Source organism: Rattus rattus, chromosome 14 (assembly GCF_011064425.1).
Source record: "Rattus rattus isolate New Zealand chromosome 14, Rrattus_CSIRO_v1, whole genome shotgun sequence".
Taxonomy (NCBI): Eukaryota; Metazoa; Chordata; class Mammalia; order Rodentia; family Muridae; genus Rattus; species Rattus rattus.
Genome location: NC_046167.1, coordinates 60155145 through 60183075, shown reverse-complemented (window position 1 = coordinate 60183075; position 27931 = coordinate 60155145). Strand labels below are relative to the sequence as shown.

At 46.7% G+C, this 27931-nt stretch overlaps 2 protein-coding genes across 3 annotated transcripts in view; one reads left to right on the top strand and one right to left on the bottom strand.

Moving 5' to 3' along the window:
• Elovl2 (ELOVL fatty acid elongase 2) overlaps window positions 1-11598 on the top strand; it is a 41693-nt gene extending 30095 nt beyond the window's left edge. For both annotated transcript variants that reach the window (XM_032884607.1, XM_032884608.1), the window contains exons 4-8: window positions 258-335; window positions 2620-2791; window positions 5199-5323; window positions 5860-5994; window positions 8767-11598. In XM_032884607.1, coding sequence (XP_032740498.1) covers window positions 258-335; window positions 2620-2791; window positions 5199-5323; window positions 5860-5994; window positions 8767-8892 — 636 coding nt within the window. In that variant the 3' untranslated portion in view covers window positions 8893-11598. The remainder of the gene's footprint in view (window positions 1-257; window positions 336-2619; window positions 2792-5198; window positions 5324-5859; window positions 5995-8766) is intronic.
• Window positions 11599-20224: 8626 nt separating this feature from the next.
• Sycp2l (synaptonemal complex protein 2 like) overlaps window positions 20225-27931 on the bottom strand; it is a 52995-nt gene continuing 45288 nt past the window's right edge. Inside the window, 4 exon segments of the mRNA XM_032884244.1 lie at window positions 20225-20357; window positions 22591-22688; window positions 23741-23844; window positions 25060-25134. Of these exon segments, the coding sequence (XP_032740135.1) occupies window positions 20225-20357; window positions 22591-22688; window positions 23741-23844; window positions 25060-25134 (410 nt within the window).

The following is a 27931-nucleotide window of genomic DNA, read 5'->3' as shown; positions in this document are numbered from 1 at the left end:
CACTTCTGAGTGGCCTGAACGGGTACATTAAGGAGAAGCAGCACATGCTGGGATCCGTTCACCAGTGAGCGGTGATCCCTTGCTTCACATACTGGGATCTGTTCACCAGTGAGCAGTAATCGCTTGCTTGAGGACAAAACTGGGTCTGATTCTGGACCGCTTCTGCCCGGATTACGAGGTGACGTTAGTTGGGATGTGTCACTCGGGATGGCCGCATCGTTGCCTTGACGGCTTTCCCTTTCTTGACGCCTTGGCAGCTCGTTCTCTCCAGCTGGGAAGGAGGCTACAACTTGCAGTGTCAGAATCTGGACAGCGCAGGAGAAGGCGATATCCGGGTGAGTCCCGAGATGATGTCCTGTCCACAGTAGGAAGCTGGGATGGTATCGAGAGGTTCTAGCTCTGATGGAAAGACTTAGAGACGCATGCCTGAGAAATGACCAGGCGAGGGGCTGACCGAGCCATCACTGTAATGGCTGCTGTCCCAGACGCAGTGAGGATAGATAGCCCCAGAACCGCCACTGCTGCCTCAGGAAATACTTAAGTGAAAACTGGCCCGGTGCAGGCTCTGCTCATCAGGAATGCCTTCTGTGAGAAAGCGTTTGTGTCTACTCTCATTTTAAAAGGAGAAATGGAGGCAGAAGAAACCAGAAGCTAGTTAATGGCCTTCTCTATGGAAGCAGCAGACAAGGGGATAAGATGGGAACCACACTGCCTCAGCGCACCTGGTGCTGTGTCTGATTTTAGAATCATTCTCTTGGGCAAAACAAGATTAAGTTTTAAAAGGAAACAAGGCAAGTCTCTTCCCCCAAATGTTAGACTCAGTAGGGTAAATAAACTCACACGCACAGTAAGGTACCTGACAGAAATTCCTACATGGAGAGGATAGCCCATGGGCAGTGTCTTCACAAAATCCGAAGTCCTTGTGGATATGATTAAGAACAATGCATTGCGGGGTTGGGGATTTAGCTCAGCGGTAGAGCGCTTGCCTAGCAAGCGCAAGGCCCTGGGTTCAGTCCCCAGCTCCGAAAAAAAGAAAAGAAAAGAAAAAAAAAAAAGAACAATGCATTGCTGCCTTCGGATGCCGAGTGACCCTGAAGGATAAATATATAATAAACTAACAAGTGCTGGCTGGTACCTGACAAGAGAGGCTATTTTTTTAAAGTAGTGAAAATTAAACACAGCAATCAAAGATGCAAACTGGAAATTCATAGTTGACCTCACAGAAGAGAATAGATTTCATAGTTTTATCTGCAGAAAAGGCCTCTGTAGTCTGTGACAGTCCGAAGCACTCAGCTTGACATTACAAAGTTGCTACCTAGCACACGGGATAAGGGTCAGGAACTGTAAGATGACTCTAGGACATCCTGTGACCTCAGCAAAGGACTACACATGGCTATCGGGGCCATGTGTGGTTACAGGAACATTTTGAAAGACCTCTCTCCCGCCATTGGCTATCAAGGACAGTCGAAGTATCAGGAAAAACACTGCCTGTAATGAGCTGAAACACACTGGGTGCAGGCTTTAAATGAAGACAGGACTGTCACTGTCACCTCTTAAAGTTGGTATGACACCACATCATTGCAGGAAAATGTTAAGGTAAAGAATTAAACAAACCTCTCATCGTTATATGTGATTTTCCAAATACACAAAGGGAGAAATGTTAGCAAGGAAATGCCTAAGTCACAGTGGAATCAGAACATCACTTTGTAAGAACGTTTATCATCTGAAGGAGAGGGCGTCCCCTCGGGTGACGTGAAGCCCACTGGTGGACTCAGCACAGCACTGCACTTTCTGAGCTGACGACAGAGTACAGTTAAGGCAGCCTGGGACCGAGAAGGACTCAGCACAGCACTGCACTTTCTGAGCTGACTACAGAGTACAGTTAAGGCAGCCTGGGACCGAGAAGGACTCAGCACAGCACTGCACTTTCTGAGCTGACGACAGAGTACAGTTAAGGCAGCCTGGGACCGAGAAGGACTCAGCACAGCACTGCACTTTCTGAGCTGACTACAGAGTACAGTTAAAGCAGCCTGGGACTGAAAAGGACTCAGCACAGCACTGCACTTTCTGAGCTGACGACAGAGTACAGTTAAGGCAGCCTGGGACCGAGAAGGACTCAGCACAGCACTGCACTTTCTGAGCTGACGACAGAGTACAGTTAAGGCAGCCTGGGACTGAAAAGGTTCTGAGGAAAAGGACAGAGGTAGCTAGCTGGGGAAGGCTTCTGAGAGAAGGTGTCTGCTAAGGGGAAGGTTAGTGAAGAGTGGCTAAGAGTGGCTAAAATGTATGAGATGAGTGGGGAACAGCGATTCAGGCGATGAGACCACGTGCAGGGTCCACAGAAGCCTTGCAGGAGGCTGGTGGAGGGCCCTTCCTTAGGTGGGAACCACGAATGAGCAGCTTGTGGGTGTGGAGGAGTGGCTTGACTAGATGAATGTTTGGGAAAGACCCCTTCCTTTGTAGAGAGAGCAGGAGTGCACGGAGGAGGAGGAAACTGAGGGAAAGACAGCAGATGAGTGGTGTTCTCCGAGGGCTGGGGAAACCCGGGCAGAGCGCTGGCAATGGGCAGGGCTTCGGCACACGGTCGGTCACCTGTCTCTCCCCTTGAACTTGCTATAGGTAGCCAAGGTCTTGTGGTGGTACTACTTCTCCAAACTGGTGGAGTTCCTGGACACGATCTTCTTTGTCCTTCGGAAAAAGACCAGTCAGATCACCTTCCTTCACGTCTATCACCATGCGTCCATGTTTAACATCTGGTGGTGTGTTTTGAACTGGATACCTTGTGGTCAAAGTAAGTTGTGGTGGTAACTCTTGGTTCTGTGGAATGAGCCTCACACGGCCACTAGCTCACCTTCATGTGCTGACTCGGAGAGATGGGAGCCCTGAGTCGTTCACCACGGGTAGCTGCCTGGTGTCTGGATTTCCATGTTGGCAAGAGCTCAGCAAGACCTTAAGTTTACGAAGTTGTTTCTGCACCAGGCACCCATTGTGAGGTGGGCGTGGAGACGAAGGCCTCAGCCAGAGCCACCCAACTCCACAGAAAACACCCTGTGCCAGTTCAGGCAACCCCTGCCACAGCACCCCCTCACTGGGACACGCATTAATCATTTGAGCTCTTACGGATTCTTGGCCTCACAGCCTGAAAAACTAAGACATCTCTGTGTGGCCCACTAAAGCACTAGCTTCCAATTTAAAACAAATGGGAACCACAATAGGAAATGGGTGTTAAGCCGGATGTGGTGATGCCTACAACCCTGGCCCTGGGGAAGGGGGAGCTGCAACCTCTCAAGACCCTGTCTGAGAACACACGTCCATGCCTACCTACACACACACACACACACACACACACACACACACACACACACACACACACACACACACACACACACATATATGGGTCATCTGATAAATCAGTGTGCTCACTCACATCACAAACCTGGCGTGAAGCAAGGGCTTCATGAGGTAGCACTGACCCTGGCCCTACACGGCACACTATGTCTCTGGCTTTAACCCTGTTCTGCATTCACTGTAACCACTTGATGACGTCTCCCTATGTAGGCTTCTTCATGGCTCCCAGAGAGAGGGGTGGGGTGCTCACTTAAGACCCAACTAAAGACAACGGTACTTTTTCATTCAAATCATTACGTTCCCATGAGTTTGAAAATATTCGATGAAAAATTAGATGGGACAAAACGTAATAAAAAAGTTAATTTAGAGGGCTGAGTATCAATAGAGCTCTTGCTTAGAATGAACAAGGACACTCTATCACCAGGACCACACACACACAAATCAAATTATGAGTGATGGCTTTGAATCTGTATTAGATAGCTATGGTAGGACACACCTGTGTTCTTCCTTAGGCGTCAGGGTCTTGCCTCGATGATAGAAACTGCCAAGGACAGGTGGGACGCAGATACCCTGCGACCTGTCAGGGTCAAACCTGACCAACCCACTGTGAACTGACGGCACCATATGTTAGCACCGCAAGCCCACTGAGCGCCCCCAGCACCGCCACAGCACAGAGCCCACCTCCGTGCTCTCCTCTCCTGCTTGCAGCGTGGAATGAGCTACAGGCATTTCCTTCACTCGGCACCCAGAAAGAGCATGAGACCACCATCGCTAACATGCGGGTCAACGGGCAAAGCTCACATTGTGCTTTCTGCCGAATCTGCATCCTTTTGATCCTGGCATTAAGTTGAAAGATCATTAACAGTGCCACCATGAAGTTGCATGATATCCTGGCTGTCATGGTGCAAATGAAAACTCCAGTGCAGGCATTGAAAGTGCACGAAAACAATGGCCGTCCCCCCTCAGATGGCGGACTCACAGTGAAAAGGAATAGTGCCACAACTGAGGTTTTTTTCGGTTTTTAACGGTCTCGTTAGGCATTTAACAGTCACACTGCGCTGTGCAGAGGTGGTCCTGTGACTATCCGTATACTGTATCTCCAAGATGATTACAAAACTGTTAAGTGTGGAGCTACTCAGAAATGAGAACCCAGACAGGCAAATGAATATCACTCACCTTGCCCTGCTGTGTACTCCCACAGTGTTTGTTTCCATAGAAACCCAAGCGTATTTCCTGAGAACTTATTATGGGTATCCCGCTGTTCCTTTCCTTTTTGGTTATCTGGGTTGCTAATGTAGGGTGAGAAACGGAGGCTAGAGTTTAAACTGACCAATTAAGTAGCAGTACAGTATGCAGTGCTCTTTAATTCATGCAACACGATAGGCTCTCAAGCCCATCACAGCCTTGAGTAGGTTCAAGATGAGAAAATAGCTTACAAGAGCTCGTAACTAATCACTAGGCCACACGGCCCCTCTTCAGCCACAAGGGGCTCAGCCATCAATGCTCTGCAGCCAGACTTAAGCTCACCTTTCTCTGTCTCCCTGATTAGTTGGTAAGAATGATCACCATAGAGAAAGTAAGCCCTTTGCAGATACTGAGCGGCCATTCATTTGGCTGACCACCCTCTCCCCCTGTTCACACCTCTCCCAGTTCACACCTCTTGTCCAGGAGGTTTTATGAAGCCCGGAGAGATGGCAGCAGTTGGGGGTGTGTCCATCCACGTGAATGCTGCTGCATGATTGTCTAAATCTGTCAGCACTTTTCAGTCAGGATGCGGAGCCCATCACAGAGGGAGGCAGGAGGGGTGCCCCGCTTCTGAGAATGCTAACTCTCTCACTGCACTGCCACAGGCTTCTTCGGACCAACCCTGAACAGCTTTATCCACATCCTCATGTACTCCTACTATGGGCTGTCTGTGTTCCCGTCCATGCACAGGTACCTTTGGTGGAAGAAATACCTCACGCAGGCCCAGCTGGTACGTTGTCTTCTTTGCTTCCCCGTGTGGCCCACAGACGGAATGAATAGCAGCTCTGGCTTCCCTGGCGAGGCTGCCTGTTTGTCTCTGTCGTGGCCTTGAGGAATCATATTAGCCATTATAGTATCTTCGGTCGGTTTTTTACCCCGGAGCTGAGGACCAAACCCAGGGCCTTGTGCTTGCTAGGCAAGCGCTCTACCACTGAGCTAAATCCCCAACCCCTATAGCATCTTCTGTGTGCACCATAGCTTCTAATGGAAATTTCCCTCTTTGAAGAATATATGAATACTTTAAATTAATGTAGAACTTAGATCATTTTTCATCAAAATAATCTCAACTGCTCCTTTTCTGTGATAAAATAGACAAAATGTACTTACGTACTTTCAAATAAAGTTTCTGAGCAGGGCAGTGGGCCAGTAAGACGTTTTCTTTGATTTGCTTCTACAGAATACAGCAAGTGACAGTAGTTGCATGTAGACCACTAGAGCCCCCGCCACAGGGCCTGCCACTCACTGACAGCCTCTCTTGCCTTCTAGGTACAGTTTGTACTGACCATCACGCACACGCTGAGTGCCGTGGTGAAGCCCTGCGGCTTCCCCTTTGGCTGTCTCATCTTCCAGTCTTCCTACATGATGACACTGGTTATCCTGTTCTTAAACTTCTATATTCAGGTATGTTAGACGTAAGTGTTCAGGGGCAGCATTCACAGCCCATTGCACTGTGTGTTTAAGATAACTGTGCACAGAGGAGGGAGAGCACCTCCACAGTGTGCACGGGAGGAGGGAGAGCGCCTCCACAGTGTGCACGGGAGGAGGGAGAGCGCCTCCACAGTGTGCACAGAGGAGGGAGAGCGCCTCCACAGTGTGCACAGAGGAGGGAAAGCACCTCCACAGTGTGCATGGGAGGAGGGAGAGCGCCTCCACAGTGTGCACAGAGGAGGGAGAGCACCTTTATAGTGTGCACGGGAGGAGGGAGAGCACCTCCACAGTGTGCACAGAGGAGGGAGAGCGCCTCCACAGTGTGCACGGGAGGAGGGAGAGCGCCTCCACAGTGTGCACAGAGGAGGGAGAGCACCTCCACAGTGTGCACAGAGGAGGGAGAGCGCCTCCACAGTGTGCACGGGAGGAGGGAGAGCGCCTCCACAGTGTGCACAGAGGAGGGAGAGCGCCTCCACAGAGCGCCTCCACAGTGTGCACAGAGGAGGGAGAGCGCCTCCACAGTGTGCACGGGAGGAGGGAGAGCACCTCCACAGTGTGCACGGGAGGAGGGAGAGCACCTCCACAGTGTGCACGGGAGGAGGGAGAGCGCCTCCACAGTGTGCACAGAGGAGGGAGAGCGCCTCCACAGTGTGCACGGGAGGAGGGAGAGCACCTCCACAGTGTGCACGGGAGGAGGGAGAGCGCCTCCACAGTGTGCACAGAGGAGGGAGAGCACCTCCACAGTGTGCACAGAGGAGGGAGAGCGCCTCCACAGTGTGCACAGAGGAGGGAGAGCGCCTCCACAGTGTGCACAGAGGAGGGAGAGCGCCTCCACAGTGTGCACAGAGGAGGGAGAGGAGGGAGAGCGCCTCCACAGTGTGCACAGAGGAGGGAGAGCGCCTCCACAGTGTGCACGGGAGGAGGGAGAGCGCCTCCACAGTGTGCACGGGAGGAGGGAGAGCGCCTCCACAGTGTGCACAGAGGAGGGAGAGCGCCTCCACAGTGTGCACGGGAGGAGGGAGAGCGCCTCCACAGTGTGCACAGAGGAGGGAGGGCGCCTCCAAAGTGTGCCCGGGGGGGGGGGGGCGCCTTCCACGTTTTGCAGGGAGGAGGGAGAGCGCCTCCACAGTGTGCACGGGAGGAGGGAGAGCGCCTCCACAGTGTGCACAGAGGAGGGAGAGCGCCTCCACAGTGTGCACGGGAGGAGGGAGAGCGCCTCCACAGTGTGCACAGAGGAGGGAGAGCACCTCCACAGTGTGCACAGAGGAGGGAGAGTGCCTCCTAACTCCATTTCTCACATCCTCCTGCTCCAAGAACAGCCCAGTTGGCCTTTGTTAGTAACTTGTTCAGAAAGACTGTCATGCCTACTTGTGCATTTGCATCATGGCACCAAATGTGACATCTGAAGGCTGAACAGGTATAGTGACACCGAGCCAGGTAGCCAGGACAAAGGCTTGGGAACAATGGCGTTTAATAGTCCTTCAGCCTTCATTGCTGCTCTGAGGTGTAGAGGCAGTGTTTGGGAAGATTCCTCTAAGGCAAATCGGCATGGAAAGGGCATGCTGGCTCTTTGTCTGGTGACATTTTCTTTTCCATTAGCAATTTGAATGAGAGAGCCCCTCAGCGTGACTGTGTTATGTAAGAGGCCGTGTGGGCTGTGGCAGGAAAGGCCTTAGGTAGCTATGGATGTTAAATTGCTGGGCTAGAGGAATGGAAAGGCTGCTTCAAACAAAACTACATAGTTTGTATGAAAACAGTCCTTCTGAAGTTCCATTCAACCAGACAGTTACTCTTACTTTTTAGTTTTTGTTTTATAGTGGTTTTATATGAAGGACCTCTGTGGGAACTGGGCCTTTGACAGCTTTTCAGATTTTGTTTTTCTGACCTGGACTGGCTGGCTTTTGCCTCTTGTAACAAATAAGTTTCCTTTGAGGACGAGTAAAGAAAGAAGCTTCAGTGGGACCAACAGACCGACCCACACATGCGCACCAGAACACCAAAGGGACAGTAAGGCTCCCCACGGCCCCCTAGTGGTAGGCAATGGCTGCAAAAACACACACACTGGTTCAACTGAATCTTAGTTCTGACTTTACAGCATTCCAGTCTTGACGCTTGCTAAAAAGTAAAAACGCTGTTATCCTAGCACCAAGCATGTAGAGGCAGGAGATCAAGGTAACCGTCTGTTACGTAGCACATTGGAGACCAGCCTGGGCTGCATGAGACCTTGTCTCCATAAACAAACAGACAGACAAACATGAGAGGACAGATCAATCAGGTATTTCCCCAGAATGACAGAGAGGGATATCCGAGGCTGGCAGAGTTCTGTGACCATTGACGCACTTAACATGCGTGAGACCCTACCTTCCAGCTAAAGCCCTGCTAGAGTCAGGAGCTGTAATCAAATTGCAACCTCAAAATAAAAAAAAAAACAAAACGACAACTCCTTTTATCTTGAATTTTAAAGGAAGTTACGTTTTTCCAGGTGAACAGCTAACTTGATTCGAACACTAGCAAATTATGACGTCACAGAGATACGGCGGAATAGCCTTGCCTGACACAAATGCATCTGTGTTGGTTTTCACCTGAGCTCTCAGCAGAGGCTTAAAAATGGACACAGCGTCTTGTTAGACGGTCCAGTGCCAAGGAAAACTGAGCAGTACTTTAATTACCTGCTGTGTCAGAGGTTGGAGACAAGGTCTTATTAAAACGTCTCCCCTGCTTTTTCTCCTGTCTACCATCTGACAGACATACCGAAAAAAGCCGGGGAAGAAGGAGATGCAAGAAGGAGCCGCAGGGAAAGAAGTGAAGAACGGTTTCCCCAAAGCCCACTCCATCGCAGCTAACGGCGTGATGGACAAGAAGGTGCAATGAGGTGAAGTGCCGGGAAGCACAGCCTGAGGCGACAGAGGCGAACAGATGAGCTTGTTTTAAAGCAAAGACTGAATTGAAAGTTGTATGTTTTAGCATAAACTAATTCCTTTTGAGTTTGTAAATCATTTGTACCAGAATGTATTATACTATATTGCTATTAGGTTACTCTATTCACTGGAGCGATGCCGACCGCAACAAACCTCGGAAGAGGCGCACAGCTCCTCTCCTGAGCTCTTCGTAACGCCTTATTCATGTAGAAAACCGGGAGACTCAGGCTTTTTCATGGCAAGTCTTCAGAGTTAATTTTCTTTAGATTAAACATGTAAAACTGTTAATTGTATTGTACATGTCAGGGTCTGTTCTAGTCTATGTCAGGCAATAACTGTCAGTGCAGAAATCGATTAGTCCACTATGGCGTAAGGCATCAGCCCCAGGAAGCATTTAAATGGGATCCTTAGCAAGACAGAATCTAGCAAAACCCCTTCTTCTCTCAAGCCAGGAGTCTCATCTGCTACATTTTTTTTAACCACCTCTGATTTTAAACTTAGTGACATGGTAATGAAATTTGTCCATCTTCCACATAATTTGAAGGTTAGCCATTCTAGGAAGGAATAGCTTCTTGAGCTGGTTGTAGTGGCACCCATGTGTGACTCCAGCATTTGGGTCTCGAGACAGCCTGGGGTATGCAGGCACAAGACCCTGTCTCAACCAGAAAAAAAAAATTGTTTGCCAAATCATCATTACTCAGGGGCTTTGGACAGGAGCTGTCTCTCAGTTTCAATTGGCTTCCTAATTCACCCATTCCTGTCTACCTCCCTGGTTAGTCTGGATTCATGGAGCTCCGCCCCCCATGTCCAGACCCAGTGCTGACACACAGCTGCCACGCCCTTTCTGAACGAAGGCTGGAGTCCAATTGCAGTTCTCCTTGGCACAGAAATGCAACTGGAATACTTACGAGTCATAGTCCACAGAGACCCAGGGCATACACAGACCACATCCTAGTGTCAACTGTTACCACTGGGCCTGCTCGTGAACGTCATTATTGCAAGTAGTTGCTGTCGATCTGCAGGAGTTAAATTTAGGTTTCGGAAAGGAGAACAGGATGTAGTAGTTTGGAAAGATCCCTTGGGGTGGGAATAAGCCAAAATGATGTGACTGGCCCCAGAAGCAATGCTTTCCCTGCTCAGAACTGTGGTCTCTGTGGAGAAGCTAGTACAGAGGCAGACCAAGGCACTGGACTACTTCCTTTTCCTCAAACGGAGGAAACCACTATTAAGCTCTACCAAGCATGGAAAAGTGCATTTTTCAAAAACGTACACAAAACGTAACTTACTTAGACTCTTTCCCTCCATTTTAGCAAATATGTTCTTGGTTCATGGCACTGGCATCCAGCACACAGGCACCGGGTGGGCGTTCCTCAAGTGCCAACAGTGGGGCCTGCCCAACCCTCTTCCCTTTCTGGGCAAGCTTCCGTTTTAACTTTTCCCTGTTAAAAATTGTACTGATGTTTTAAACTCGTAAGTATACCACCCTTCTCGCTGGTGTATTTTAAAAATACCACAGTCCGATGTCTTGTGCCATTTCTCCTTGTCATTCCTACTGAACAGACTTCTGTCTGGTGACCACCTATGCTTCAATGCGTTTTCTAAACAATTTTCTCCAACTGATCTGCTCCTAGGTGCTTTATCACCACCACCTCTGGTGACTTAGACTCAAGTTGGTGTCTTATTCTCTCCCAAGAATTCATTTTAAACGTTAGCTTTGAGTAAGTTATTGTCCTTCTATGACAAGACCAAAGGGACAAACTCCTTGGTGCACTTGGAGTTCAGCTTTAGTTTTCAAACACGATCTGAAATCTGTTACTAAAATGAATTTTGGGTAAAACTGAGACTCAAGAGGCGTCACTGGGCACTGCACCAGATTATTCTTGCTTGCCCGTGAGAGCACCATACCTTCAGATTGGGATCTTCGCGTGACCTCCATCTTTGTGGCACAGAGATCGTTGCCTTCCTGTGGCAGATCAACAATGGCAGCTCAAAGTACCAGCCGTCTTTAGAGCTCCCAGAGCTCAGCTCAGTGCAGCACTAAGCCTTAAACCACCCGAGGGCTGACAAACCATGTCGAGCTATGAAATCTGCGCTGAAAAAAGCGGGAGCTGGTAAATATTTTAACCCATTCATTCTTAGTGTGAATTTTCTGAAATAGAAGTATAAAAAAAATTGTCTCTACAATCTGATTTTAAAACGTGTGTTTTCCCAAGTAAATCCCCCTTTATTCATGAGAACGAAAGTGCTTGGATACTATAAAACCTTAATTTCCCCAACTTTTAAAATAAAATGGAATTTTTGCTGAGTGAATTAAGCATAGAAAATGTCAACCCATCAGAATTATATTTATACATATTGGTGGATAAGTTCCTGTCTTCCCACATCAGAGAATTATTTTTTTTACCAAAATGGGCAGAATAGCATTTTGTATGTCAGACACCATTCTTTTCTAGTCCTTCCGAACATTCCTGTGTCATTTAAGAATGTTAGTAGAGGTCGCTTCTTTGGAAATTGGGGACTTTTTGTTTTCCTTTGAAAGTATGGCATCTGAAGAACACAGTATCATGACTCGGGGGGAAAGGGAGACAGAAGCCATTTTTCTTTTAGATGAAAAGCATTCTGTGTGATTGTTGTATAATAAATTGATTTTTACACTAAACCAAGTTGCAATTTTTCTTATTTGGCTCAAAGAAACTAAAATGTGGGCCTGTGTGGTATTCTAAGTGGCCTATTATTCAGAGGTTATATTTGCCGATAAAGGATATATTAGCAATTAATCTTAGATTCTTAATTCATTTCAACAAGCAGTGGGATGTTAAAGTAATATTATTAACGTAATATTTATATACCCAGTTAAACTATCAAAAGCTGGTTACTCATGAGGGAAATTTAATAACAATCAGATAAGCAGAGGCTGCAACTAGAAAAAACTACTTACTATAGAGTATAAAAATAGACCCTGCTCTTCTATATGTTCTATAGTTCTATAGTAGAGTAACTATTCCACAGCACGCTACACTATGCAATGGGAGCACACATGACATTGTTTACTGATATCCTGGGCACCTGCAGTGTCAGTGGCAATTTCTTCTCAGGAGCTGAAACAGGGCCACAGTCTGGTGTTTGTCAGCCCAGAGGCTACATTCTCCACCATGATGAAGATCCCAAGGCACCAGCTTAGAAGTAGCCTCAATAGTTATGCTCGAAGTCTGACCTCAAGTTACTTACATTCCAAGGTAGAAATGGTTAGGGCCAGGGAGTTAAGAAGGTAAGAGCGGGGAGGACAGAAGTACCTTGGAATGAGTGGGGACTAGAGTTTAGGGAGAGGGTGAACATTTTAAAGAGCCTCATTTCACTTCACTGTTTTAAGCTGTAGGCGGGATAACCTCATTAAAACTTTGTTTTTAAAACAAAAAGGCAAGGAAGGGGGACACATCCCTGAAATCCCAGCATAAAGAAAGCTGAGGCAGGAGGATGTCTCTGAGTTAAAGCCACTTTAGGCTAGGGTAGGTTGGTTCCTGGAAAATTTGGCTGTCTCAAAAAATATATACCCAATGTTTCTGTGATAAATTAGCTACTGCAAATTAAAAGACTTGTTTTATAATAAACACCTAATGTCTCTTTAACACTTCATTTAAAGAAAAGTTTCAGCATGCACTTGTATTGTTGAAGGCCTATTTCCAAGTCAGATGACCTTCACATATTTGAGCTCCTTTCTGAGACAGGTAGGGAAACATTCACGCTTACAGACCACAGTCACCTAAATGTTCCTTGGCCTCTAGTAAATGTGGCTTAGCCATGAGGTGGAGCAGTATAAGTCATTTCCAACAAGGCACAAGAGTCCACAACCTCCTTCAATTATGTCTTGAGCTGAGAACCAACTATTGGAACACATTAGCCTATGGGAGACATTGTACATCCAAGTCGTACCAAAGCCTTTATTTTTCAAAGCTAGTTTACAGATTTTTAGATTAACTCTGAAAATGTCATATTTAACATTTTTGTTAATAAAGTTTTCATCAAATCAATGTTGTACAGTGTTATGCATCGTAGCAGAGACACAAAATTATCCGGATGAATATGTGCTCTGTGGGTAAAGTTGAACAGGCATAGAGAGCCGAGTTCAGATCTCCAGAACCCTTTTAAAGTCATACACAGTAAGCAGTAACTAATTCTATAACCCTAGCACCGGGGATGCAGAAAGACCGACCTCAGGGGCTCACTGGCCAGTTCACTCCGTTGACTGTTTAGTTTGCTCTTCAGAAGCATCCTGATTTCATACTTGATGAGAGACACTACCTCAAACAGTGAAGTGTAGAAGTGGTAGAGGAAAGGCATCTCCACATCAGCCAGTGGCCTGCCTTGTGTCAGGATTCATCTGACCTGACTCACACAAGAACTCACTAGGAAAACCGAATCCATGGATTCCTGACTGGGCTGGCAATTCAATGCCATTGTTCACATTGTGTCTGAAGAGTGGGGGTAAGGACCAGGTAGGTTAGAGAGGAGGAAGCAAAGACAGGTCCAAGGCAGCTTTGGCTCCTGTTATCCCAGAAATCTCAAAACACACTCCCCTGTACAATCACTCTGCTCATTTATAGGCTCCAATCTTTGCACAGAGATTTCCCAAGAGCCCTGAGCCTTGGGAAGGGCTGTCTCCATTCTCTCCTAGCACGGAAAGGGGATGGTGCGGGATCTGGGGGTGGGAGGGTCCCAGAGAAGATAGGGTCCTCCAGGCTGAACTACTCGGCTTACATTTAGATGCTCAAAGCCAGGAGGAATGCCAAGCAGTGAGAAGGGTCGTTAGGACAGAGCGAATACAAAAGCTGATGCAGAAGATGGAAGGGCAGACAGCGAACGTGATGAGCTGTGAGTGTTTAATTCAATTGATCTCATCAGAACCGCATTCCCGTGCGGGCACAGCAATATCAACATTGTGCCTCCCACCAGGCTCAGAGCAGACTCGGTGGGATTTTACAAAGACATGGCCGCCAGTGCTCAAGCTCATTTTTTTTCCTTGGTCTCCTTTCATCTATGCAGCCTCTAAAACAGATCTTTCTCTCACCTACCATTGTCGCTCTTGTGTGTCTCCATTCCTCTCATGGGTTTAAGTCTCAAACACCCCCGCAGACCCATGTTTTAACACTTGTCTTCTGTCTGGTGGCATGATTTTAGGGCAGTGGTTCTCAACCTGTGGGTCATGACCCCTTGGGAGCTGAACAACTTTTTCACTGAGGTCGCCTAGGACCATTGGAAAACGCAGGTATTTACATTATGATTCATAAAAGTAGCAAAATTACAATTATAAAGAAGCAATGAGTGGTGAAGGTCACCACAGTATGAGGAACTTTAAAGAGTCACAGCATTGGGAAGGTCGAGAAGCACCATTTTATGGGACTGTGGTAACCTTGATGGAACCTATCTGATAGAAGCCACTAGACATGGGCCTTTGAAGGACCCCTCTGAGGGGCTCATAATCTAGATGCTGATTCCTCTCTTGTATACAATAAGAAGGGCAGATCTGCCACTGAACTCCCACCATGCTCTTCCACCAGGCTGAATCCTGTAACACTAGCTGAAGTCGGCCTGCCGTGTCTGTCGTGCACTTTGCTCGCAGCAATGGGAAAGTAGCTAGCATACTCAGAAAGCTCTTCGTCCTCAAAGCCTTCATCCTGGCAACAGCCTCTCCCAATATACTGGATTCCACTGCCTACGTTCTCGACTTCCTGAGCCACCAAGTTAACGTAACCATTCCCTACCAGATGTTCCCACCCAGAGAACCAGTCCTCCCGGTCATGTGAGTGGAGGAAGGTTAGTGTGGACCCAGACAAACTTCCTTCCCTAGAATACTCTGTAGACCGATGGCCTTGAGCAAATCAATTTTTCTGCTATGGTTTCTGTAACCACATTTCTCTCTCTGCATCCTAAGAAAGACCATTCCTTTATCCTGAAAGACCTACTTCAAAATAGCCTCTCTCCTCTAGAAAGCCGTTCCTGATTATCTAGTAATAATGACCACCCTTTCCTTGTGACTTTGCCAGGGCCAGTTATTCCTGAGAGTGTGGCACATGCAGGGTCACCTAGATGCCCTGTGTTCTCCTCAGATAAGTCCTTAGCATCTACAGTCTCATTACAGATTCTGGCTTCGTCCGTGTGAGCTAAACAAGGCTTTTCTAGAGAACAGTGCTCAAATGTGGGCTGCCTAGTTACAGAAGTCACATGTACTCCTTAGGTCATCAGGAACGGTGGTGAAGCCCACAAAATAGTGTCATCAGAAGGGGTGTGTCTACCCGAAGTGAGATCAATTAACCTCATTAACTATCCCCTTTGAAAGATTTTATTTTGAATTGTTTGTATGCTCTTACAAGCAAAACGTTATGGCAATGCACTGAATGCTATTTAAAAAACTAAATTCAACTAGGGTTACATATGTTTGTATTAGGGAGAAAACTACAAAACTAATATGCTAGCTATAACAGCTCACTGTGTTATAACGAGAACACACTGCTCAATGCACAGTCTCTACAAATCCAACCATATGCCGTCTGACTTTGTAAGGGCACTTAAATTATACAGACTTTAATTTCTCTAAAATGAATCCAAATGCCCCAGTGTATACGCAGCCCTCTGCAGACAAACATAGTAGCGATTTCGGGAGAAATATTTCTCCTCAGCTGAGCATGCACTTTGGGTAGAGGTCTGGAGAAATGGAGGTATCTGAAGAGCAAAGGTACCTCCCCCATTAGAACTTCATGCCCAGTGGTTTTCATCCATTTTCAGATTACTTTTCCTTTGTGGGGGTTTATGAAATAATTTCTGTGCCAGTGCTGCTGAATTTTTGGTTCCTACAAAACCTGAAGGCGTTCCTCAAATAAAATAAAGCTTACTTTAAAAACTGTATGAAAAGTAAGCTACTCGGAATTGCTAAGCATCCTGGATTTTTCTATTACTGGACCAAATTTGAAGAGGAAGGTTAGTTTCTTCGAACAGCGGGAGAGCTGCGAACCCTCTTTATCCTGTCCTAGCTCAGCAGCTCCGAAGGGCTGTTTGCTGCCGAGTGTAGTTCCGAAGGACAGTTCTTGGGCCCCAGCACCCCAGACTCCATCTCCATCTTCCTCCTCAGGCTGCTGCCCCTGGTGGAAAAGAAAATGGAAAAGAGCAAGAGTCAAGCTGCAGCCACCACACATCTTGGACCCTTGGGACTCATAGCCAGCAAGACCATCGCTTTTTGAGAGCTATGTCCGTGACTCTGATATAGTGGGGGATCACAGTCTTAAACACAGCCCTTCCATTCTATGCTAAGGCGTTAGTAAGGAAGCAGGGAGAATGGACACTGGTCACCATGCTTAGGTGAGCTGAGCTATGTATGAATACTCTCCATATGCTGTAACTTACCAGACTTAATGTACTTATCCAAACATGAAGTTACTTTGTAGATGGCCCCTTAATTACATAGATATTTTTATGTACGAGTGTTTTGCTTGATTGTGTGTCTGCACACCACATGTGTGCAGTGCCCAAGGAGTCCAGAAGAAGGAATCAGATCTGGAAGCTGGAGGTATTGATGGGTTGTGGGTGTTGGGAATTGAACCCGAGTCCTCTAGAAGAGCTCTTAACCACTGAGGTATCTTTCTTTTTTTTTTTTTTTTTTTATTAACTTGAGTATTTCTTATGTACATTTCAGTGTTATTCCTTTCCGGTTTCAGGGCAACATCCCCTTCCCTCCCCCTTCCTTATGGGTGTTCCTCCCAACCCCTCCCCCATTGCCGCCCCCCCCGACAGTCTAGTTCACTGGGGGTTCAGTCTTAAGCAGGACCCAGGGCTTCCCCCCTTCCACTGGTGCTCTTACTAGAATATTCATTTGCTACCTATGAGGTCAGAGTCCAGGGTCAGTCCATGTATAGTCTTTAGGTAGTGGCTTTAGTCCCTGGAAGCTCTGGTTGCTTGGCATTGTTGTACATATGGGGTCTCAAGCCCTTCAAGCTCTTCCAGTTCTTTCTCTGATTCCTTCAGCGGGGGTTCCGTTCTCAGTTCAGTGGTTTGCTGCTGGCATTCGCCTCTGTATTTGCTGTATTCTGGCTGTATCTCTCAGGATCGATCTACATCCGGCTCCTGTCAGTCTGCACTTCTTTGCTTCATCCATCTTGTCTAATTGGGTGGCTGTATTTGTATGGGCCACATGTGGGGCAGGCTCTGAATGGGTGTTCTGAGGTATCTTTCTAGTGCTGTCTAGTCTCAAGTTGTTATTGTCTTAAATTTCATGATTGTGTGTGTATATATGTGTATGTGTGTATATATAATTGTGTGTGTGAACAATTGTGTGTGTGTGTATGTGTGTGTGTATATAATTGTGTGTGTGTGTGTGTGTGTGTGTGTTTTAGGATTCTTTCCTTCCACCATGTGGATTCCAGGAACTGAACTCAGGTTTTCACTCTCAGTAAGCCATCGCCCCGCCTTAGGACTTCTCTTTTGATATGGTAGGACTATGTCTACATGCTGATCAGCCATTATGTCTCTGTGTTTAATGCAAGCACTCAATTATAAAAACTGAATGGCTGAACTCGGGGCCTAATCCTGAGTGTGGAGGATGCTCATAGCAGAAAGGTGACATAAAGCACGAGGGTTTTTCAGGGCTTGCCTCTTCCCAAGGACTGAACAATGTCAACATCTGTGCCTACCTGAGGGTGCCGTCATAAAGCCAAGCTCTGGCTTTTCTTATTAAAACGAGTTTGGTCAAACCTGGAAGAAATTGGTCCGTCACTTATTACATTCACATTAGGGACGTTGAAAACATGCAACTGTGTGCATATCGCAGAGTTAGTCTGCAGGCTGACAATGCCCAAGGAGGGTTTGCGGCAACCCAGGTTATCAACATAAAAGCATCATATATCTTCCACCCAAGTCTGTTGTAGGAATTGTCTCTATCAATACCACTAGTCCACACCCATGGGGCATTTTACAAGCACCCCTCAAAGCCTGGGATCCTTTACTCTTCAAAACTGTAGGCTAGAGGTGGAAGTAATCTCCTTTGAGGGTGTCCTAGGAAGAGAGAGAATGCCATTGTTGAGATGAGTACCTGACAGAGGAGCAGCCACTGGATACCTGTGTGATCTTGATTGAGCTAACTAACCTCTGACAGGGATACTAAACATTGAACCCTCAGTCTAGAGCAGGGAGCCCAGTCATCACTCGGTGGGATCTCAAAGCAGTATTCTTATCTGCCACTTGCAAGCCTGGAGGGAGGCAGGGGGTAGGGGAAGCAGTTTTCTTATGCCTCAGAAAGAAAAGAGAATAAAAGCAAAAAAAAAATCTCTTCTCAGCATCACCTGTCAATAAAAAAGCCGATGGCCAATGAGCTGAGGCAGGAAATAGGAGGTGGGGCACAGGCAGGAAGAGAGAGGATTCTGGGAAATAGCGAGAATAAAAGGGAGAGATGCCCAGGAAGTCAAGGGAGAGGCATGTAAACTAGCAGGCGGCTGATCTCAGGATAGAATGAAGAGGAGATTCGCCCCAGAGTTGGAGGCATGAAACTGAAGAAGAAGCGACTAACCAACTGGAAGACACGGAATGGTCTGAATGGGTTATGAGCTAGTCAGGGGCTGAGCCAAAGCTTGTGACCTAGGCATTTAGTAATAACTAATTAGTTTCCAAGTTGTTGCTGCTGGACACTAAGTGGCCTGGAGAAGAAACAGATTTATATTTTTACAGCCTAAGAACGTACATTTGGAAGAGAGAGAGATTCTAAATTCAGCAAGGAGCTGGATCCAAGGGAGATAAACGTAAAGAGTATTTCATAACCATCTTTGGCTATTTTGTGGGTTCCTTTTCTCTTCCTCCCTTTCAAACCCCTAATACTAGAGACGAAAGCACGGAGAGAAAGGGAAGAGATCTCTGAATAAAGTCAAGGGTTGGAAAGGGGTCCTTAGGCTACTTCCTGCTGATCAGAGGTGTTGAGTTCCTTGGGGCAAGTTTAATCTTTGCCGTCAGGATATCTAATCTCCTCTTGCGGTTGTTTCTTCTATGCACACAACCACTTAACATAGTGTGACCAATAACAACCAAATACCAACAACCAACAACCAACTCTTGGGGTCTTAGCATTTAGGTACCCTCTGAAAAGTCCCCAGAATTCCACACATTAAACAATCGCAGAAGCTGCCTGCAGCTGGGAAAACCATGTCCCCGCCAAAGCGTGAGGCAGCTCGTAGACAGCTGCTGTGGACAGTCTGAAGCAGCCCCATGTCTGACAGCTGGGATCCCAGTGAAAACACATCCCTCTAACACTTGTGTTTTTCAATGAAACCCAAACTCCGAATTCGTTGCTACAGCAATTACTGCCTAACAGTGTTAACTGAAGAAATGGTTGCCTAGACTGGGAACGGGAGTAATTAAAATAAATGAGGCTGTCATGTATTAGAAGCCTTCTCTGGGGCTTATAGCAGAGTTGCTTTTCATTGGCTGCTCTCAGAGTGTGGTCTGGGAAGTGTCGTAAGGAGTCAGAGGTCCCTGTGATAAAGTGGGAAGAACACGAACACATTGTTTGCCTTTTTCATTATTGCAACCTCTGTTTCCTAGCAGCTACAGGATGCAAAGACAGATACGAGAAGTGGGGAAAGACAGCTGGGAGCCACTGACCAGTGTCTGTGCTTCCGTGAACAACCTCCTCACCCTCGTTCCTGTCAGGAGACATGGAAGCAGCGGGAGACTAGATACGGGAGGGAGGGGACGAGCAGGAATGAGAGGCAGACAAGAGAAAATGTCCCAACAGGGGCGTGAGATGGTCCAGCAGGTAAGGATGCTTGCCCTGCAGCCCTGGCAACCTGAGTTTGATCCCCGCAACCCATTTAAAGGTGGGAGAACTGTCCTCAGGAAATTAGCCCTAACTCGGTGGTAGCACACAAACATACCCCCTATTAGAATACACACATAATAAATATTTTATATTTCTGAAAAGTTATAATGAGCCAGATAAGGTGACAATACACTTTGAGTCCCCAGCACGTCGGAGGCGGCAGTGGCAGATCTCTGTTTCTTTGGGGCCAGCTTGGAATACAAAGTGAGTTCCGGGACCGCCGGGGCTCCATATTGAAACCGGTCTCAAACAAAGAAACATCAAGGCAACAACAAAAGATACTTCTTAAAAGAACAGTTTTATAGTACCTCCACACTTGCTGGTCACAAAAGGATTGCAAGTCGGCCGACTGTCTCTCCCAAAACTCCTGGAATGAAACAAGAGGTTTTGACTAAACAATCCATGCTTTTTGGCCTAGAAGAGGTCCTCTCTTTCATCCCGGGGACAGCACAAACAATAAACTTGCCAGAGCATCCTTCTCCAGGCACTCCAGTGTCTGAAGATCCTTCTCCAAGCTGCCCAGCTCCTGAAGGACAGAGCTGTGAAACCCCTCCAGCTTGTCCTGTCTGCCAAACAGGAAAACAGCCAACTTCAGTGGGACCGATTGTGTGTGACAGAATGGTCCCCAAGAGAACCAGACAGTCTTTCCTTACAAACATGTTGGTACCTTCCTTCTCTTCCCACCTTTTCGTGTTCAGTGATCCCCAATCCCAGAAACTCAGTGACCTTTCATTTAGTCCCTGACAGCAACCCAGAGCCAGCCACTAGGTCATCGATAACTTCACCACACAGGACAGATGGCTCCAGGAAAGGAGGCCTGGTACTCCTTCCTCCCTTCTACCTCTGTTCTCCATCCTCTCTCTGGCCTTGCCCTGCTGTGAGAGCTATGGTTGGGTAGGTTCACATTCGCCTTTCCTACCTCTGCGTTTTAGTTTCAGATTTTCCACCAGTCATCACACTGTGTCTGGTGTCATTCTGTGCTATATAAATGGCTTACCTGCCTCTCTTCTCCTTTAGGTTCAATGTTCCATATAAACAAAAGCAACTGTGGGTTTCTGCTTCCTTGCATGTAGAATGTTAAAATCTTTCTTCGAGAGCAGTACTGTTGGAAAGTGATGGGGGTGGGGCCTAGTGGAGGTGCGAGATCTGGGACTCTTTTATTTCAATTTCCTCTCAGTTGAGCCGTTTCCTCTACTTCCTGTTCTTGCCACGATACCTTCCCTCTTCCATAGAGCCCAGAGAAACAGGGCCAATTAATCACAGACTAAATCCCCCCAAAACATATGTGTGCACACATACATGAGTACCTAGTTTTATTGCAACAGGGTCCTCGTCTACAATCTCAGCCTGATCCAAAACTCATTACGTATCCTAGACTGGCCCGAAATCATGGCTACTTTCCTGCCTCAGGTTCTAACAGCGCATGGAATTACACGCCTGGCTACCTCAGGTATCTATTTATAATCAGAGTGCTCTCTCACACTGAGCACAGAGCAAGCCCCTGGAATTATTAGTCAGTGTGTTTTAGCTGAGTGGATTCATGGCTGAGGGTAGAGCCCTTCAGATACAGTAAGAATTTGTCAAATCCGGCCTTCCATGGTTTTGTCTGGCCATTGCATATGTACGAAAACTTTTTTTATAACTTTTACTCAAATAATGCATTCTAACCTCAAGAAGTTTAGCTAAGCAAAAATTCCTTCCCTCACCTCCACTTCGAGTCATTCTCTCCAGTACAGAGCAATCTCTCCAGTCTTCTCCATGCCACTGGAATCTTTGTTTCTAAGATCTCAAAGAACCTTCCATAGCAGCTGTTCTGAACTGACTCTAACCTCACAGAAACCTGTCTCTCACTTCTGCTTCCTTCACATCTCTGAAATGTAGGCACCTGGTACTCCCTGCTGAAATAGTCATGAGGGCGCTCTGTGTACCGTATCTTCTCCTCTCAATATAACATAAACATTTCCCTTCTAACCATGGTTAAGAGGACAAGCTCTGCGCATATTTATGGTGGTCTATCACCTCACAGCTACTCAACCTTCAAGGTTTCCCATCACGAGAGATGCCTATTAAATAATTAACAGTCAACACCTCCCCCCATAGCCTCTGTGATGTTTTCTGTCTCTAGAAATTTCTACTCACTCCAGTAGGCTCCTCGTTTAAGTGGACTCATGCAATATTTACCCTCTAAGAGCCTGGCTTTTTACTTGTAGAATAATGTTTTCAATGCTCATCCATTTTTAGTGCATGTATTGTTATGTTCAAGTACACAACAATCAATCAATCAATCTCTCTCTCTCTCTTTGTGTGTGTGTGTGTGTGTGTGTGTGTGTGTGTGTAACTTATTGTTCCAAGAGAAAGAGACTAGTGGTTTGGTTTGAGAGAGGGGTGACATGGAAGGCCTTGCAGGGAGAGTATTTGGGAGGGGCTTAAGATCAGAAAAGGGGGGGGGACGTGGTGTAATTATATTTTAACTAAAAGCAAATGTCTTCCCACGGCTGGGTGACAGTGGGCTGGATATACCACACTTCACCTCGTCTGTTTTCCCAGCTCCACAGGTTTGCCCCAACTTTGCAAATGGGTTCTCATTCAATGAGCATCGTTTAGCATCGTTCACAGGTAGTCCATTAAGAAACTGAAGGAGAGAGCTGAGTTCCGGATTCCATCTTATAGGTGGAGAACCAGACTCCATAAAGGTTCAGAGATACAGGAAGCCTCACATCTCCTCACACCATCTCCTCGACCTCAAGGTCATGGTCACAGGTGCTGCTTCACCCCATGGTTTGCTTTTCGAGTAGTTACCTGCATGTGTGTATCTGGTTCCAAAGCCTGATTAGGCAAGCTGGCACTTCCTTTGCCTTTTCTGAAGAGAGGGGAATCTCCCTCTGCTTGAGCCTGAGCTATTAACACAGAAACAAAATGAGAGCATTTGTGGTAAACATGACACATAAGTGTTTATTCAAAAGACACCACCCCCACCCGCACTCGGTGATGCTCACAGGAAGCATTCCTGCTGAGAGACCAGTAGGGCATCACCCTGTGTACACTTCAGGCATTGCCTCTGGCTTAGTATTATAAAGGGTGGGAGAAGCCAGAAAACCCTATATTCATGCTATTGATAGCAATGCACCAAGAAGTAGGGACACATGTCCATTATGCATTGGTTTATTGCCCAAAGCAAGACTCTGGAGGTCTCTTGAGTTACAGAGATGTGGGCTGGGTGTGATATTTCTCTTGAATGAGTTGATACAGAACAGAAGTCATTAGGGACTTTCCAACAATAGGACAAAATCAGAGAAACCTGACGTTGCTCTCATGTGCAGCCCAGAGATAAGATGGAGATGACTTGCACACCCAGTGTCTCAAAGATCTGCTGTTATTAAACAGATACCGCCCCATGTCCCCTCCCACTGAGCCTTAGAGTCTGCTCTCCTGCAAGGTCCTCTCCTTCCTCATCTAGTTGCCTGGCACTGTGGTCCAACCATGGTCTTCCCAGAATGCCACCAGTGGGTCTGAGCCAAGAACATTTGGTCCCACTGGCAAGAACAGACAGGGAGTAGTCTCATCCATTCAATATTGCCAACAGAATGGCAATAAAGTCAGTGACCACAGCCAGGATGAAGGCACCCCTCATGCTTAGGGGACCGTCATACACGAAGGACAGCGTACTATTCGAGAATGAAAGGAACGTGGCAAAGTCAGAATGAGCCGGGTTCTCTTTCTGTTGCATTTTGCCCAGCTCTGTTGAGAGATACAGTTGACAAAGTAGAAATATGGGAACTAGAGAGATTTCTCAGTCCGTTTCTGTCCCTTCCCAGCCTCTCCCTGGCCTCTGGTAACCACCCCAATGCTCTTCCTTCTACTTCCGCTCTCTTAGATCCCACCTATAAAGGTGACATCATGCAGCGTCTGGCTGGCTTGCTCCACATTTCCTGCATTAGTGGACTGGTACCTCAAATTTTCTTTTCAGATCTCTGGTGAAGTTTTCAAAGGCCATTTTTAAAGCAGAACCATTTGTGTTTTCTGGCACTTCTTCTTGAGATGGAGTAGAAATGTCTGATAAACAAAAATAAAATATTAACAATAACTAAAAAAAAATACGCTCAAGTAGACATGTTTGGTCTCTTCTTGCCAGAGGATACAACAACTTGTCAGAAGCACAAATGTAAACCACGGACTCCCCCAACTAGCTATCTGCATCGGATTCTGCATCATGGCTGACCCTGACCCTGACCATACTAGCTCATACTGAATCAGTAAGGTAGGCACCTCATGCTACCTCCCAGCAAACCCTTCCCCCTGTCAAGTGTTCATTTCATCCAAACTTTCTCAGCACCTCAAATCAGATCAATTGATTACATGTCTAAGAAGGCAGCTTGGATGTTACGGAAGTTGTTAGGAACCCACAACACGAAAGACAGTGTAATGACTCAGTGGGTAAGAGTGGTTGTCATCATGCCTGATGACCTAAGTTCAATCTTTGGATCCTATATAAGGAGAGAACTGACACCAGAAAGTTGTCTTCCAACCTTCTTGCGTGCATGACATGCACATGTGTGTACATAAGTAAATAACAGAGGATATAACAGCTTATGTCAGGGAGGATGGCCTGCCATAGAATCCCAGACTTACCTAGCTAGGCATATAAGGTCTGTGTTTTAAAGGATTTCTCTCACCAACTTGTTTATTCCTTACAGAAAACCATAGTAGGTGCTTCTAGGATTCTCATGAAACATTGACACTGCCTGACTTCTGCAAGCACCCAGCAGCAGCTCCAGAATAGAACTCAGGTTACCTCAAATCATGACTAACCCAGGTTATCTCAAATCATGACTAACCCAGGTTATAATAAATCATGACTATCTTGTGCCTCTGGGCTTCCCAGTTTGCCTTCTTGGAGCCCTTCATTTCAAAATCTATGGTACTGTTCATCCAGAAATCTAGCCAAGCTCACATAGACATGATCTATCACTTGCTTCAATTATAAATTATGTGTGCACACAAATGTAATAACTACCAGCTAAGCAGAAGCTCTAGTTTTAGAACCTGCTGGTCTTGAAGAAGAGCTACAGAGCAGAAATCAAAGTTCTAGAGGAGGCTGGTGCTTGCTTTTATCCACAATTTGTGCAACAATTTGTTTATCTCAGAAAGAACAAAACGCTTAGCCCATAGGCTGACTGCAGCCCCGGTGATCTTAAAATGTAGCTCTTGTAATTCTCATTAGTACATTGAGAACAGACACACCCATCACACCCGAGTGTATGGAATTACCTGCCACAATGGGGGATCCTGGAGCATCTTCTAATCTTGACTGCTTTAGGGCAACAGCACTCCCATCGGGTGTCTCTAAACGTAAACAGCAGTGTCACGAACCATTTGTGTGTGTACTTCTTTCCTGTCCCATGTATCTTGTCCTCTTTTTGTCTGTGGACCTCACATGTATGTCCACCATGTCTGCGCCCTATGTTGATGTAGGTCTTTCCACATCCCTCTCCCCAGCCAGATATTCTTGCACTTCCCAACACACCCCCTCTTGCACTCATAAACTCTACAGACAGACAGAGACAGACAGAGAGACAGAGAGAGGAAGAGAGACATACACATAGAGACAGATACACAAACACACATGCACACATGACAGATACACACAGAGACAGACATATTCACATGGACACGCATACACACATACAAACACACACACAGAAAAACACACAGACAGACACACACACAGAAAGACACACAGACAGACACATACACAGAGAGAGACATAGAGACAGAGACAGATACACAAACACACATGCACACATGACAGACACACAGAGACAGACACATTCACATGTGCACGCATACACACATACAAATACACAGAAAGACACAGACAAACAGACAGACAGACAGACAGACACACACACACACACACACACACACACACACACACACACACACCAGCACATCCTACTAAGTCCAGTTAGTGTTACATTTGCTTTCCTGCCTTTGGGGCTAACTCCTTGGGTTTGGGGTCTCATCACTGAAGTGTTTCTCCCTCCCTCAGCAGCAGTTCTTCACCCAGCGTGGACCATGTAAAGGTTCCCTGCACCTCTGCTGGGTGTCAGTTGGTGTGTTCTTTGCAGGTTTTGTTCAGACAGCCATGATGTGAAAGTTCACGGGAGCAATGTCTCTGCCCTGTCCTGAAGAAACTGTTACACAATGTTAGTCCCAGCCCTTGGGCTCTTAGACACATTTCCAGCTCCAATTCCGTCAGGTTGCCTTGTCTTAGATGTAGGGGTTGCCTTGTAGCTGGCACATTTTGGGGCAGGTACCCCTGCAACCATTTGTTTTATGTGCTTCCCTGGCCCAGGGCCTCTTTTTGCCAGTTAGTGACCCTGACACAGCCCGGATGCACCTCATCTTCTCGTTACTAATTAGCAACTGTTGGCAGGTGGATGGAGCACGGCCTAAGATCAAAGCGCTGCTGTCCACTGACGCCTGAAGGAAGACGTGGCCACAGGCATCGTTTGATGCGCTCAGTCACATTTAGGAATTCTCTGCTTCACGAGGTACAGACTCGTTAGACAGTGTTCTAAATAGAGCCAGAGCAGTGGACAGCAAAAATACCCCCAGATGGCTGGAGCTCTGGGTTTGTTCAGGATTCCTCTATTCCTTTGGCCTCTATGGTTGTTTGTTTGTTGTGTGTGTGTTTGGTTGGTTGTTTGGAGAGTTGGTTGGTTAGGTTTTTGTACCGGTACCGTGCTGTTTTGTTACTGTGTGGAGTTATTTGAAGCCAGGCACTGTGGTGCCTTCAGCTTTCCTCCTCCTCCTGCGTGGCTTTGCTTCTGTGGTTTAAGTCTTCTGTGCATCCTTATGACATCCTTATGAGCTCTCCTCCATTTCTCTGGAGAGTGTCACTGAAGTGTGATGGGGACTGCCTGAATCATTGCACATCGCTTTTTGGTACCTACTTCAACACTTGGTGCTAGGGGGTGGGGACACACAGAGAAGAATGAAACCGGATCCTTAAATGTCACTCTACAAACGTTAACGTGAAATGTGTGAAAAGTGTCACTCTAGGATCTGAAATATTAAGACTGCTCAAGGAAAACACGGGGGAAAGGAAGCATTTCAAGAAATAGGATTGGGCAAGAATTCTATAAAGGACTCTCTCTGTAAAGAAGTCTGTGAGTTGCCTACAAAGTGATAGTGAGCATTGATATATGAGATCACATAAAATGTAAAGGCTTTTGCGTGGCAGAGGGAACCAGTAGCGGAATGGAGGGACAGCCTATATAATGAGAGAATATCTCTTTCAGTCCTCTATCCAACAGAGGACAAGTGTTTAGAAAAAATAAACAACTCCAAAATATATGCAAATAATCTAGTCAATTAGTAAATTAGCAAAGAATTGGACAGATGGTTTTCAAAAATTAAGCATGTATGGTCAATAAATATATTGGAAAAAAACATGTGACAGCTTTAGTTATGGAAGAAATGCAAATTAAAAAACACACTGAAATTCTGCCTCACCTCAGTCACCAAGCAAACAGCATATACTGTGAGGACAGGATCGTGACCTTATACACTGTTAGTCGGACTATAAATGTGTACAGCCACTGTGGAAATCAGTATGAAGATCCCTCCAAACACTAAGACCAGAGCTACCAGATGACACAGCTGTACCATTCCTGGGACCGTGTCCAAAGGAACCCAAGTCCAGAGACACCTGGCTACCCATTTGAGGCACCGTTCAAAATAACCAAGTCACAGAATGAGCCTACACGCTCATCAGCAAATGAATTAACTAAAAAACAAACATGGTAGTCAGCCCCTATGCAACCCTGCCCAAGCCCATCCAGAATTGGACAAGAGTGTAAACCAGCTGAATAAGTTTGCCAGACCACCTCTCCTCTCTGTCAGGCCCACTGACAGCCTCACGGCAGTGCGAGCTATCCAGGCAAGTTCCCCGATCCCCCACACAGGACTCTCTGGAGTCACACAGTAGAGATGCTACCAGATGAGCCTCTCAGATGCTTGCCCTCAGCACCCCAACCCTCCTAGACAGAGCGGCAGCAGCATCTACCTTTGCAACCGCCAGGCATGTCATCTGGCCTCACCAGAAAGAGCCTCTCACATGCTCTGCCATACATGA